This window comes from Alligator mississippiensis, chromosome 3, assembly GCF_030867095.1.
Source record: "Alligator mississippiensis isolate rAllMis1 chromosome 3, rAllMis1, whole genome shotgun sequence".
Classification (NCBI taxonomy): Eukaryota; Metazoa; Chordata; order Crocodylia; family Alligatoridae; genus Alligator; species Alligator mississippiensis.
The window spans coordinates 28,397,513-28,411,247 of NC_081826.1; the positions used below are offsets into that span (position 1 = coordinate 28,397,513).

The 13,735-nt window shown below is 40.7% G+C and overlaps 1 protein-coding gene across 1 annotated transcript in view; it reads left to right on the forward strand.

Annotated features, from left to right (window-relative positions):
• CSMD3 (CUB and Sushi multiple domains 3) overlaps nt 1-13,735 on the forward strand; it is a 1,325,501-nt gene that overhangs the window by 938,604 nt on the left and 373,162 nt on the right. The window contains exons 26-27 of the mRNA XM_014603846.3: nt 4,960-5,086; nt 5,862-6,064. Coding sequence (XP_014459332.1) covers nt 4,960-5,086; nt 5,862-6,064 — 330 coding nt within the window. The remainder of the gene's footprint in view (nt 1-4,959; nt 5,087-5,861; nt 6,065-13,735) is intronic.

Below are 13,735 nucleotides of genomic sequence, written 5' to 3' on the forward strand. Positions count from 1 at the left end.
ACTGAGAGGGTATTTGATTACAGTCTTAAACTACCTGATGCATTATTACAGAGAGGATGGAGATGAGCTTTCCTCTGCGGCCATAGGGGACAGGAATAGGCGTCATGGCCTCAATGTTTAGCAGGAGAATTAAGGTTGGAAATTAGGAGGAACTTTCTGACTATGAGGGTGGTCAAGCATTGGAAAAGGCTACCTAAAGAAATTGTGGAATCACCATCCTTGGAAGTTTTCAAAACCAAGTTAGACAGACACATGGGTCAGATCATGGGCAGATCCAGAATTTTGAAAAGGGGGGTGCAGATGGTGAGGGGCATCATCATATATAAAACAACACATTTTTGCCTCCAAATAAAAATACATTAGAAGCTTTACTGATATGTTAGGACTGTATTACTCAGTTTAAGATTGAAGCAAAAACAAACATAGCTTCATTGGAATCTGTGAAATAGGAGCATCATTACCTAGAGCATCTAACAGGCAGCAGAATTGCACAAAAAAGAATATCTTGATTGGTGGAACATCATGACCATTAAAATGAAGAGAGGGTTGTTAACATTGTTTAAATGAAGGATTTAGAAGAGATCAGGTAGATGACAATGAGCCATTAAGTCAGGTGATTCCTCAGCACTGCCTGACTTGAAATTATGCTACCACTACCAGGCAATTGGTTTTAATATTTGGGTGGAGCAGAAATCAAAGCAAGATGCATGTGTACCAGTGCACCCTCCCTGGATCTGCCCCTGGCTGGGATGGTTTAGTCAGGGATGTTCAAGCCTTGAAAAGGGCCTGGACTAGATGACCTTGTGAGGTCCCTTCCAGTTCTATTTTCATATGATCCTATGAACTTGCTACATTTAGGCTACAGGACAGTTATGAGCTTGTGGTATTTGCTGTCCTGAGTTGGAAATGACTTAAATCATCATTTTTGGCATGCACAGTCTGTGATTCTGCCCCATTTGTAGATAGTATACATAAGCTACTGAGTTTGTACAGTAGGCTGGGCATGTGACTGAGTGTAAGTCTCAAAAATCCAGCCTGGAAAAATCTAGGAGGAGGAGGAGAAAGAGCCCTTCCTCCTTACTGCCTGTCTTTAGAAACTGAGTAACTGGACCTTGCATTAATATTTATTAGATGAAGTGGATGGATAGCAGAGAGGAAATTACTGACCCACTGAGAACAAGAGTTCAGGCAAGAAGTGAGGACCTGCTGCCTTCCATAGCAGTATCCATCCCACTGAGCCACATACCCTCGAGCTTGCTCTCTTCTACCTGGATCCACATGTTTCCTTTGTTGCCCAGAGGGGCAACTTAAAAGGAATTTTGGTGGTTAGACCAACATGGCAAGTTAGGGAGCTCCACTGGGTGAGGGGTCTCTAGAACCTTGATCTCTGGCTTTCTTCATGAGTACGCTAACAGCTAGGCCACTGGACTAAAACATGGAAGCGTCCTCCCTCCTGCTCTGGTCTCTAACACCTTTTAGTCATGGTTTTGTTTGTTTTTTTTGTTTTTTTTTTACCAGATACAGTATCATGACTCATGCCCACCTATGGGAGGTGCATATGCAACCATGTGTCATCCCAGCCAGTATTCAGTCTATAGCTCAAGCTCAGTAGCCATGGTTAACTACCATTTGGGCATATAAAGTGAAATAACATTTTGCCCTTAAGCAACTTCTCAAAGTCACAAATCATATCAATGACAGAGTAGTGAACTAAACCTGAATCTCCTGAGTTTCAGATTGTCACCTTACACAATGTGACATGCACACACATCTTTCCCACACTTGCTAAATAGATTTTTTGGAGAATTATAGCAAAATCACTGTATGCTTTGTATGTAGACAAGCTTCAGAAGAGGAAAGGAAAAATAGATTTTGATGGCAAATAAAGCCATACTCTAGAATTTTATGTCTCTTTGTGTAGTTTGTTCATAGTAATTAAATAAAGATCAAACTCTGTATCTGTAAGATACTGTTAAATAATATGTTATAAACCCTATAAAATGTTTTTCACATAGCTTCATATCTGCAATGTTGCCAAGCATATTTCCAGAGATTAATGTTCTCTTAATATTAGTACAAACTGAGGAAATTGGTTTAAGAGATAATGAAACCCAGCCAGGCAGTGCAGCAGCTAAGCTATGTCAAAAAGGAAGATCAGTCAGAACATTTTGTTCTGCTGTGTGAAGCAGCAGTGATGAAGTTGCTGTGTGCAAAAGTAGAGACCAGTAGCACAAATGGGGTGAGTAGGTTGGGCACATGTCCTGCGTACTGCCTAAGGGAACAGGTGACAGAAGGACTGTAGAGAGAGCACCTCCTCCTCCCATCTCCTGATCTATCAGCAGGAAGCAGCAGCACAGGCAATGTGTGTCATGGGTTGCCAGGAGATCTGGGAATTGTAAATAGCAGCAGTGGAGTTCACTGTTTGTGATCTGAATCAGGGTTTTGTAGTTGCGGTATCTCTACACTGCAGTGAAATCCTGGAGTCAAACAACAATTTAGAGTAGGCCTTGAAACTGTCTAGAATGTAGTGGCTGTTGGCTCATTTGTAATCAAAATTAAATCAAGTTTATTTTGCAATTACAAGCAAAAATTAACAGTGATAAATAAGTCTTCAGATATGTCAGAGATAGAGAAGGGTTAAAAGTAGGTTTTCCTGTTTGTGAATATTTTCATCATTTTTTTTCAAAATTATTTTCAACCCAAATTAGACCAAACCTTTAATTTTCTACAAATTGAAAATTATTTGGAACTATTTTGAAAGTACATACACTCCACTTTTCTGGAGTTCCTGGTTCTGGCACCATTCCTCCAGGCATACTACTCACACTGAAGGTATCCTAGGAACCACCACATCCTTGCCTAGAGCAGGCCATTAGGAAACCATGAATTGTATTAGGAAACCATGAATTGTTTTCATAGATTTCATAGACATTAGGGACTGGAAGGGACCTCGCGAGATCATTGAGTCCAGCCCTGTTATAGGCAGGAAGTCTGCTGGGGTCAAATGACCCCTGCAAAATAAGCATCCAAACACTATTTGAAGGAGTCCAGAGTAGGTGATTGCACCACCTCTGGGGGGAGTCTGTTCCACACCCTAGACACTTGGACCATAAAGAAGTTTTTCCTTAAGTCCGTTCTAAATCAGCCTTCCAGAAATTCATGGCCATTAGACCTTGTTATCCCTTGGGGAGCCCTGGTGAATAACTGTTCTCCCAGATCTTGCTGCCACCCCCCCCTTATATACATATAGGCTGCCACCAAGTCCCCACTGGTCCTTCTCTTCTCCAAGCTGAAGACTCCCATGTCCCTCAGCCTCTCCTTGTAAGGCCTGTTCTCTTGGCCTTTGATCATGCGGGTGGCTTTCCTCTGGACTCTCTCAAGCTTTTATAGGAACTTTAGATAGGATTCTGGAAAATATTGCTAAATTTGGTATATTATACCAAAAAAAAAACAAAAAACCCCAAATGGTGCAGTCAATTAGCATTTTCTGGAAAAAAATCTTTGTTTCATCTGAAAATTTCTTACCAGATCTAGTCAACAGATATTTCAACTTGCCTTTATAGTCTGAAATCAAAATCAGCATTTGAATGTTCAAAGCACTTTCACAGAAAAGCAAGAAACTGACATTAACAGAACAGCAAAATGGATATGATGTGTTTTCCTCATTCATATAGCTCTGATAAAGAGAAACAGCCTAAATACGTATTCAACATTGAAATGAATCATATTTCACTGGTATGAAAAAAAATCAATTATTATTATTAATCGTCTTCAAATTTGGAATGGACTTTTGAACATCTTGTGGAGCAAAACTTTAATGTACTTTTTACTTTCTTTCGTCTGCTAATGAATAATCTGCTAATAGTGTACTTTGTTTATGTCCTCACTTTACCACAAGCATAACAGTCTATCCCATCCTTTGAATTGAACAGTCACTAAGGAATATTTTTTAAAAGACTTTGTAGAAATTAACAGGTTGGGAAAGTGCCTAAAAAGATATGAAGGAGCCACCTGTCTCTGAAAATTTGCTTTTACCATATCAGAAAATCTATCAAGAGTACCATTTCAATTAAATTTTGTCACAGAGCTTGTAGATCATGAGGTAATAAATCCCTCGACTAAATATTTTAGGTGATGTTAAATCAAAATAGAAATGCATTTTAACTACACCAAGAGATCTAATCAAAGCATTATTTTGGCTGAGGAGTGGACAAGAGAGAAAGCATTAGAGTGATTTAAAAAGGAAGTAAAGCAAAGTAAGGAGGTTTAAAAGGCCTGCGGGGTCTTCATAAAAATTAGGTTTCTCAGAGGTTGGGTAGCAAGACCATGAATTATTCAAGTTTGCCTAATGACTGGCTGAGGCCAGCTAACAGGGAGTCACTTACCATCTGTTATCCTGTAAGAAATATTATAGCTTGACTATGATTATACATATCTGGTGAGAAGTTTTACAACTTTGCTTCTCAAGATCAACTGCTTATTGGTCTCAATGCACATTTTGGCTTTATTTGTTTTATTTCCTTCTCTGCTACTTTTCATTTTCTGTCTTTCTCTTTACATCCCTCTTCATTTGTTATTTTATTCCTACTGCATAAAGGTCATATCACAGTTTTGGTTTTGAGGGAAACCCACTTGTTGGCTTCATTAGTAGTTTTATTTGCTAAAAATCAATCGTACGCCATGTTCCATGGTGATTCTGTTGCCTTCAGAATGATTGGGAAAGCATAGGAATTACATCAAAATGCATAAACATCTTAATAGAAATACATAGTAACATGCCTTTTAAAGCCTCTGTTATATCCATATTTAGATTGTTACTTAATAAATACAAGACATATTCAAGCATAACATTTTGATTTATAGTTAAGTTGTATATAAACAAAGATCCAAACAAAGTTTTGAAGAATCATGTGTAATGTAATGATATACTGACAGTAAAATGTTATGTGTTTTCATTAGCTGAATGTGGAGGCCGGTTTAAAGGAGAATCATCAGGAAGAATCTTATCTCCTGGTTATCCATTTCCTTATGACAACAATCTGCGTTGCATGTGGATGATTGAAGTAGACCCGGGAAATATTGTCAGGTATGGTAACTTGAACTCATATTATTGATCAACAAGAACTCAAGCTTCAAAATGTAGATGGAGGTGTGCATTTCCAATACTGAACATTTATGTTGTGATTTTGGTTTAAATATATCTCTGTTTTCAGTGTCACTGCCCTTGCAACTGGGCACTAAAATTGTTGCATATTTCATGAAACGTCATGATGACGTGCATCATGGACATGCATCATCAAGGGCATGCAGAAGCCTACAGATACACACTGAATAATACTGGAGACATTTGATACCACAGCCACCAAAAAAACCATTTAAAAAGACAACATTAAAAATAAAAGATTGTAGTTCAATAATTAATTTAAAATCAGGCAACTAATAATGATAGATATCATCATATCCTTTACTTAAAGCACCAAAAACAAATGATCCAAAGAATTAAATGGGTATGTTTCAATTTGTGCTGATGATGTTTTGACATTTAAAGTAATGTTATTTTAATATGAGTAAGGAAACAAAAAGATATGTTTTCTTTAAACAGATTTTGGGGACTTTTGTAGATTATTGGAATGGCTAGAGTAATATATAATTACTCTAAATGTAAATTCAAATATTGTGAGGTACAAAAAATTCAAACTACTATCAAAATATTTTCTATATGTAATATAGTTGTACATATTTACTTTCAAATTCATAGAAACAAAAGTATTGTGAAAAAGACCTTGTGGCTTTAGTTTTCTATTTAAAGATATGTTATTTAGAAAAATAAAATTGACGGAAAAATCATCTTGTTTCTACAGCCTCCAGTTTCTGGCTTTTGATACTGAAGCGTCACATGATATCCTCCGCGTTTGGGATGGTCCACCTGAGAATGAAATGCTACTTAAGGAAATTAGTGGTTCTCTAATTCCAGAAGGCATTCACAGCACACTCAACATAGTGACCATCCAATTTGATACAGACTTTTACATCAGCAAATCTGGGTTTGCCATTCAGTTCTCAAGTAAGTTAATTTCCATTTTTTATATGCCAGGTTGCATATTTTTTATATTTAGTGATGTTTTTTATCTTTATATTTTGAAATGAAATAGTGTATGTTTTATATAATCTTAGTTCTCTTTAACCAGCTCTAGATCTTACTGTCATTGAAAATAGTGACACTTGACTTCAAAAAGAGCAGAGTAAGCCCCGAATTGTAGTATGTGTAATACAGTATATTTTTGTTATGGCTGCAAGAGATAGCACTGATTCTTTTTTTAAAATATCTATTTATTTTGGCTGTATTGGCATTGCTTGAAGGGCAAGCAGATGAGAAAGAGCAACAGATCTCAGTACTAGTGGTTTGTCATGAAAGAAGGTGAGGTGAGATTATTACGGACTGCATCCATTTCTACTCTTTGGAAGAAAGTCTCAGTGAGCATAACTGCTTTAAAAGGCACCTGTTTGCTTGGCCTGCCATTGTGTAGGATGACACAAAGCAGCACCAGGGAAACAGCACCACCTCTATCCTGACAGTCCTGCTTCATCTACCGGATTTAACAAGCAAACTCTGTGATAGTAATTTAAGCGGTTTCCTTTTTTTTACTCTGTGTTCTGTTGCCAAACAGAGGAAATAATGTGACTTGCCATTTTTTTTACTACTTAATGGGAATATTTTTTTTTTTTCTGAAAAGAAATGCAGATTTAGATCCAGCTTTTTTTTCCCACCAGCAATTGCACCCTTCCATCTATGTTTTCCTCAGGTTCTGTATAAGAACAGTGATTCTATTTTAAATCTAAACATTAACAGTTCTGTTAACCCTCATTTTTCCATTCCTCTTGTTCTCTCAGGTAGGTATGCACCTATGTATAGACACACATGTAAAACTTGGGGTTTAGCAGCTTTAGGAAAAGGAGGAGGTGAGTTTGATGTGTGTGACTGAAAGGGGCTAGGTGGAGAAACATATTTGTTCTGTCCTTTGCTATTTACTGCCATGTGACTCCCCATGTAATAGTTGGATATTCTCCTTTTTTCCCTCATCTCAGAGGTCTCTGCTCCACTGGCTTAGGGGGGGCACCAGCAGCCGATCGCTGACCCGGGGTGGGGGCGTTTCCCCAGTGGCCGATCACTACTGCTGGCACTTCTCTCAGCACCCCTAATTCTCGGGGGGGGGCAATGGCCATCACCCCCCACTCCCCAACCAGCGAGGGCCAATCTCGGGGGGGGGGGGGGCATGTGCCCCCCCGATGCCCCATCTTATGCATTGCCTATGGCCTTAAGCATACTGTTCTCATAGTTTGAGTCCGGGGCACTATACTGCACAGAGGCATGGGGAGCATTGCATGCTAATCCCATTCATGTACTCACTTGCCTCCCTAAAGAAAAGGTTTTCTGAAGAACTGCTGGAGAGTCATCTGAGGAGAGAAACATTCTGCTTTGCCTTTCTGTGTTGCCATTCTTAGTGCTGAGGTATCATAATAGTAGTACAAGAAATTAAGAGCATGTTGCTGCCTCAGTACTCAGCTCTCCTGCTATCCCAGATCCCTTGTACAACTCTGCTCCCTTGGATATGGACCTCTTCAGCTCCCTGTCCACATCCCCAATCTTTATTCAACCTCCTACACGGTTGTTTTTCCCACAAGCTTTTCTATGGCCTGAATGCCTAGTTTTACCTCTCCCCTTCTCCAGGACCAGTTATTTATCCAGCTACACAAGAGGCCTGTCTTTCTATCAACTGTTCTTGCATAACTCCACAGCTTCAGTGGATGCAAAAGCACAAAATCATTTTGTCTTAGAACAGAATTTGACTCTTTTATACATTGTGCAATACATATGAAAAAAAGAGATTAGGAAAACAGTAACGAAAATGGGGTAATGTTACAATGATCTTCATCAAGTGAAAGAAAAGAATACACATCTCAGAAAGAAACATAACAGAAACAAATTGGAGAGGGTTATTAAATAGTTGTTGGCATTCCTTTGTCTTGTGTGTCGTAGGTAGTGGTCTGTCAAACTCAAGAAGGCTGCCAGCCAATTTTGCAGGCAGATACTGAGGCTGGCCACCATTTTCATGGGCTGAGCATGGTGGACCTCCCCAAATGCCCTGGCAGTCCCACCCCTCCCTGCAAATTGCCAGATGGCCTGAAATCATGGCATACCCTGATTAAGCCCAGGGAATGCATTAATCCATACATTATTAAGCATGGATTAACAGCTTCCCTGGCTGTTAATTCATGTAATCAGGGTAATTAAGCTGTGGTGTCAGGCCACCCTCAAGTGGGTGGGCTGCACAAAAAGCTGCAGCAGGGTCCCAGGCATAGGTGCCAACTTTTATTTTTGGGTAGCGGGTTGCCTAAGTTGATGCTGTTCCTCACCCCCAGTGGCACAGCCAGAGCAGAGATAATCAGAACCCATGCAGGCAGTGGGGGCAGATGCAGGCTGCCCACTGCATACTCGGAGTTGCCTTCCCCCTGGGAGCCCTGTGCCACCATTGCAAGGCACCCCCTGCCTACCCAGCAGCAGCAAGGGACACAACCCCATGCTGCCTCTCCAGCCCGTATTGCTGCCGGGCAGGCAGAGAGCGCCTCACTTTTAGCAATGTGGGGCTCCCAGGGGGAGGGCAGCAGGGTGGGAAGTCCCAGGCCTGCCACAGGCAGCCCACATTTGCCCCTGCCCTGGGCACAAATCTGGGGGGCATGTGTTCCCCCATTCTCCCCTTCGTGGAAGTGTGAATAATGGCAGGGAGCTGCCTTGCCTCACCCCCCAGACAAGATGCCTATGGTTCTGTCCCACTGCCCTCATGGGCCCTATGCACCACCCTGGCTGGAAAACATCTTCAGGCCCAGTCCCTCTCCTCTCCCTCCCTCACCATGGAGGCCTCGATCTGTCCCCCCCACCCTGCCCCACCCAACTTACCAGCACGCAGCTGGGGGAGCTGCTCTACACTGCTGCCTGGGGCTGGATTCCTGGCCACATGCATGTGTGTGCTCCCACACATGCACGTGGCTCCCCTATGTCCTGCTCCAAGCAGCCCCTTTCAGGGGTCCACAGCAACCTGGGTTTTTGTCAGTCTTTAATTAGGGATGAGTGGTCACCCTAGCCTTTTCCCAAGTGGAACGAGGGCCCTCCGTCCCCCTTGTACTTTGCACCTATGGTCCCAGACCAACTGTGGAAGGCAGCCCAGAGTCTGTACTGGGATCCATGGAGCCCCAGCCTGGCTCATACACGCTTCCCCCGTCCTCCCTGTCCCCTGTGCTTCAAGACTGCAGGCTTCCCTTCCTTTTCTCTGCTTGCCGGTAACTTGTTTTGTTGTTGTTGTTGTTATGGGTTTTTTTTGGTTTTTTGTTTCTTTGCAGTGAGTCTGCCATTTTTTGTGGGGCCCACCATTTTTTGCGGACCCCACCCAAATTCATGATTTCTGTAAAAAGCATGCAATCTCCCATTTGGTAGGTATCTAGTTACAGGAATTGCTATCAATACTGTTTGTTATTAAAGTAATCCCTAACACTTTACTATACATAATCCTATTTTCAGTGATTTATAACATTGCCAAACTAACTATATTGACTGAATTTTTTCACAGTACCTGTCTTCATCAGACTTTTTTTCCCATGAGAGGAAAGTGGGGAAAGGAGGAAAGACAACCAAAACTGTTTAACCATTTCTAAAAACAAAACTAGAAAAGATGCATTACTATGCCCTAATTAAAAACAACCTTTAAAATGTCTTTGTTTGAAGTGCTCAAGTGCTCCTATCCTCTAGAGCCAACACTTGAAGTTTGGCAGAGGAATTGGCATGAGGGATAGATTAGGAGTGAGTTGGCAAGGAGATAGCTACTAAGAAGGATGAGAATCATGAGGAGTAAGAACTAGTTTAGCACCAAGGAGCCAGCATTGGGATAAAGTTAGAAGTGGGATGGGAAGGTTTTGAAGGGAGAGAACAGAAGTGATTAAGGTTAAGGGAAACAAGCAGGAGAACCTATGATAGTTAGAATGAATTCTACTCAAGAGCCTGGAATAGAGCCTAAGAATCCTACATCTCACCATTTCTCTGGCAAAATGTGTGTCTCATCCCTGTCCATTGTTGGTCCATGTAAAGGATAGTGACCTACAGTTACTTAACAGTTTGTTTGTGCAAGTGGCAGGGGTCTTTGCAGTGGATCCAGAGATTCCATCCCTGGTGATGACCTATAAGGTTGTCATGATGATACCACATAGCAGGGTAGGGGGGGCAAGCTACTGTTGGTGGGCGGAGGGATAAAGCTGCCCTGAATTAGATTGTATCCCTGTCTCTGCCATAGAATTACATTGTGATATCACTTCAACCACATAGAGCAAAGTGTTCAGTTAATTAATAACCTTTAACTAACACAGCCATTTAGCATCTTAACTAGCCCATCAAGACTTAATTGGACTATCCCCATACCTAAGCCATGTGCCATATTCAGAGTGAGCTGTGAGTCACCCCTGACCCATAAACCACCCCCAGTGAGCCCTGAGTCATCTCCAACCCTGGAGCTACACCTGGGGCCCCAAATTACCCCACCAGTCACCCTTTCCCCCATTTTTGCTGAAACTTATTGCAGCTAGTAATGAGTTGTCCAGGGTCTCATTCAAGCTGCCCCCAGTCTTGTGCATCCTAGGTCTCTGATTGGTCAGGGTGAGGATCAGGATGTGGGTGGGGAACAGGATTCCACTGCTGTTTTCATCATCATCATCATCATCATCTTGCCATACTGGGCCTGCAGGTGTGCATTACTTAGTGTGGTGGGGAACAAAGGCATAGTCTGCCACAAGGATCCTTGACATCTCCTTGTGGAAGGGGACCATGATTCTTGTGGCACCTGAGATCTTGTTGGAATCCCTGCCCTGAATATACTGCTACCTCATGCACTTGATTTTAATGTGGATTTACTTCCAGTACCACTGGTGCCCCCAAGTCACCATTTGGGTTACAATGAACCTGCAACCCAAATGACTGTCTGGTTCTTTTGGCTGCCCTTCCCACATTGGTTTCCTCCTTGCCCCAGATTGCAATGAGATCTAGCACCTTATCATAAGTCTAGTTTATGGCCCTCCTGCAGGCATGTGGAGAGGATGTTCTCTGGTTTGGATCAGTTTGGTTAACAAAGCTAAGTGATTGCTATTCAAGTAGGAGCACTCAAGCAGAGGCCTCAGCAAGCTTTGAGGCTTTCAACAGGTACTTGGGGTGATGCCATGTGAGCCATGATCATACTTTCCAAGGTAGGTTGGGGTGTTAGCTTGAGTCCAGGACCCCTTCCCCCCAAAACCTCTCCGCCCCACCCCCCATCCCACCCCAGGACAGTATAATTCAGGAGACTGAACAAACTGTCTCCTGGAGTGGGAGTGAGGGAGCTAGGAGCATTGTTTCCTGGGATGCCAGAGGACTGAAACTTCCTTATATTACGTCCATATAGCAGGCCTACATTACCTGAATGTCTGTTAGTATGATCTGTAGATATCCATGCCATGAAAGAGATAAGTATGTTATGATTTTAGCACACTTATCTTAAACATGCAGATGCTCATGTATTAAAGTCATTTAACATGTACTAAGTGTCTCATATGACATAGCCCTTAGACACAATAGTGATGAGGTCCAAAGAAAAGCAGTAGGATATTAGCAACTATATTCAGAGGAGGGTTTGGATTGTAAATAAGGCTTGGGGTCACATGTTGAACAACAAGGAAGAAAACAAAATACTGAATAGCTGCTTGTTAAGTCTTGTGGAAGAAATAGTATGCGATGGTGAAATTGCACAGAAGGGGTGAAATTGAGGTTTCACAGACAACCTTAATTCTGGCCTTTCCCAACTTTACTTGACTCTGCAGTCTTAACAATATCCTTTTGCTGTAATTGTGTGTGTGTGTGCATGTGTGAATGCATTTGCACAAAAGTGAATTCCCAAGTAATGCATAATTGTTTTCAGTGAGAGATGAATCTAACACTTTATAAGTATGATCCATTCTGAATTCAGTTCTGCTTGCAATGAAGATGATTGGTATTTTGCCATTGCACTTAATGGGACCAAACCGTAATCTTCTGTGATTTTTAATCTTTGTGGGTCAGGTTATTTTTACAGTTAACTTGAATTATCAAACCCAGACTGCCAATACTACAGAGCAGCCTCACTAACTTGTCTCTTATTTTATGACTTCAGGCTAGAAAAAGGATGTGCTGCAAAAAAGGTCAGACCATACTTACATGCTTTTTCATTCTTATTCAACTAGAAACTAATAATTATCTAGGTGTGAACCACAGAATTTAAGATTCATGCAGATTGAAAAGTTTATTCAGATTAGCTATACCTAATGCTTACAAATATTTATCTGAATATAAAAAATAAACATTTTCATAAAGAACCACCACAAATTACAATAGTGTCTTGCATGTCAAATACAAATAAGTTCAGAACAAACTGTAATATGAAGAGATTTGACAAAATGACAGCCATAAAAAGAATTACTTTCATATGCATGTCCCTTTGTGTATAGGCTTACTTACCTCATGATGAGGGCTCTAAAATAAGTTAAATGAAGAATGGGAGACAAAAGCCCATAGTTGCACAAAAAAAGTAGTACAACCTGGATAATGGTGTAGAAGTAGCAGGAAACAGGGAAAAGCTTATAGGAGGAGAAATTTGTGGAGTAATATTACAGTCATTTAAGATGCCTTTAGCGCAGGAAGAATTGGAAGTCCCAGTATCACAGAAAATTGGGAAACAGAAACTTGGTGGGAGAGAGCTTAAAACTAGATTATTGTCATGAATAGTTGTAGTTGGTCCAGAAAAGAAGGACCTAGGGAAAAGAGAGGAGGTGTTACCTTGTATATTAAATATAAATGCGTCCAAAACTTCAGAAGGAATTAGTAGTAAACATTCTAACTTTAAAATGTGTTAACTTAAAAATGGGAGTACAGGAAGAGCAATGTTATGGCAAGTATCTAATAGGTACCATGAAGCCAGGAGGAAGAGGGGGAGGTAGACAATTTTTTTCCCCCTAACCACTAATTGAAATATCTAAACTACAGGACTTGGTGGTTATGAGAATGGTTTAAACCATTAAATCTGCTGGGAAGGTAATATAGCATAGACAGTTAGCAAGTTTTTACAGTATGCCAGGGATAATTATCTTGGTGCAAGTGGTAAAGAGACCAACTAATGGGAGGCTTCTTTCAATTTGCTTTTTACTAATGAGGAAGAATTGATTGAGAATTTGAAAATGAAAGTCCACTTAGCATGGCATGATAGTATTTACAATGCTAAGGAAAGGGTTAAAAAAGTTCATAAGAGTAAAAACATTGGATTTCAGAAAATCAAACTGATAGGACTGTGAACTATTAGGAAAATCTAAGGGAAAAGAAAAGTGGTTGTTTTTGAAAGAGACAATACGGAGATCAAAGGAGAATGTTGTCCCAGTGTGAAAGAAGTATATTAATGTAGCAAGAGATCTACTTGTCAAAGTCATGACCTCCCCAGTGCCTTGGAACTCTAAAAAAAAAAAAAAAAAAAATGGATTTTATTAAAAATGAAGACTTGGCCATAAGGTAGGGAAAAATCAGTAAGAACCAAGGCTCAAATTGATATGCAGCTGTCAAGGAACATAAAAGGCATAAAAAGAGCATTTTACTACATTAGATAAAGATGAAGGAAAGAGTAGGAAATCCTTCCTGAAT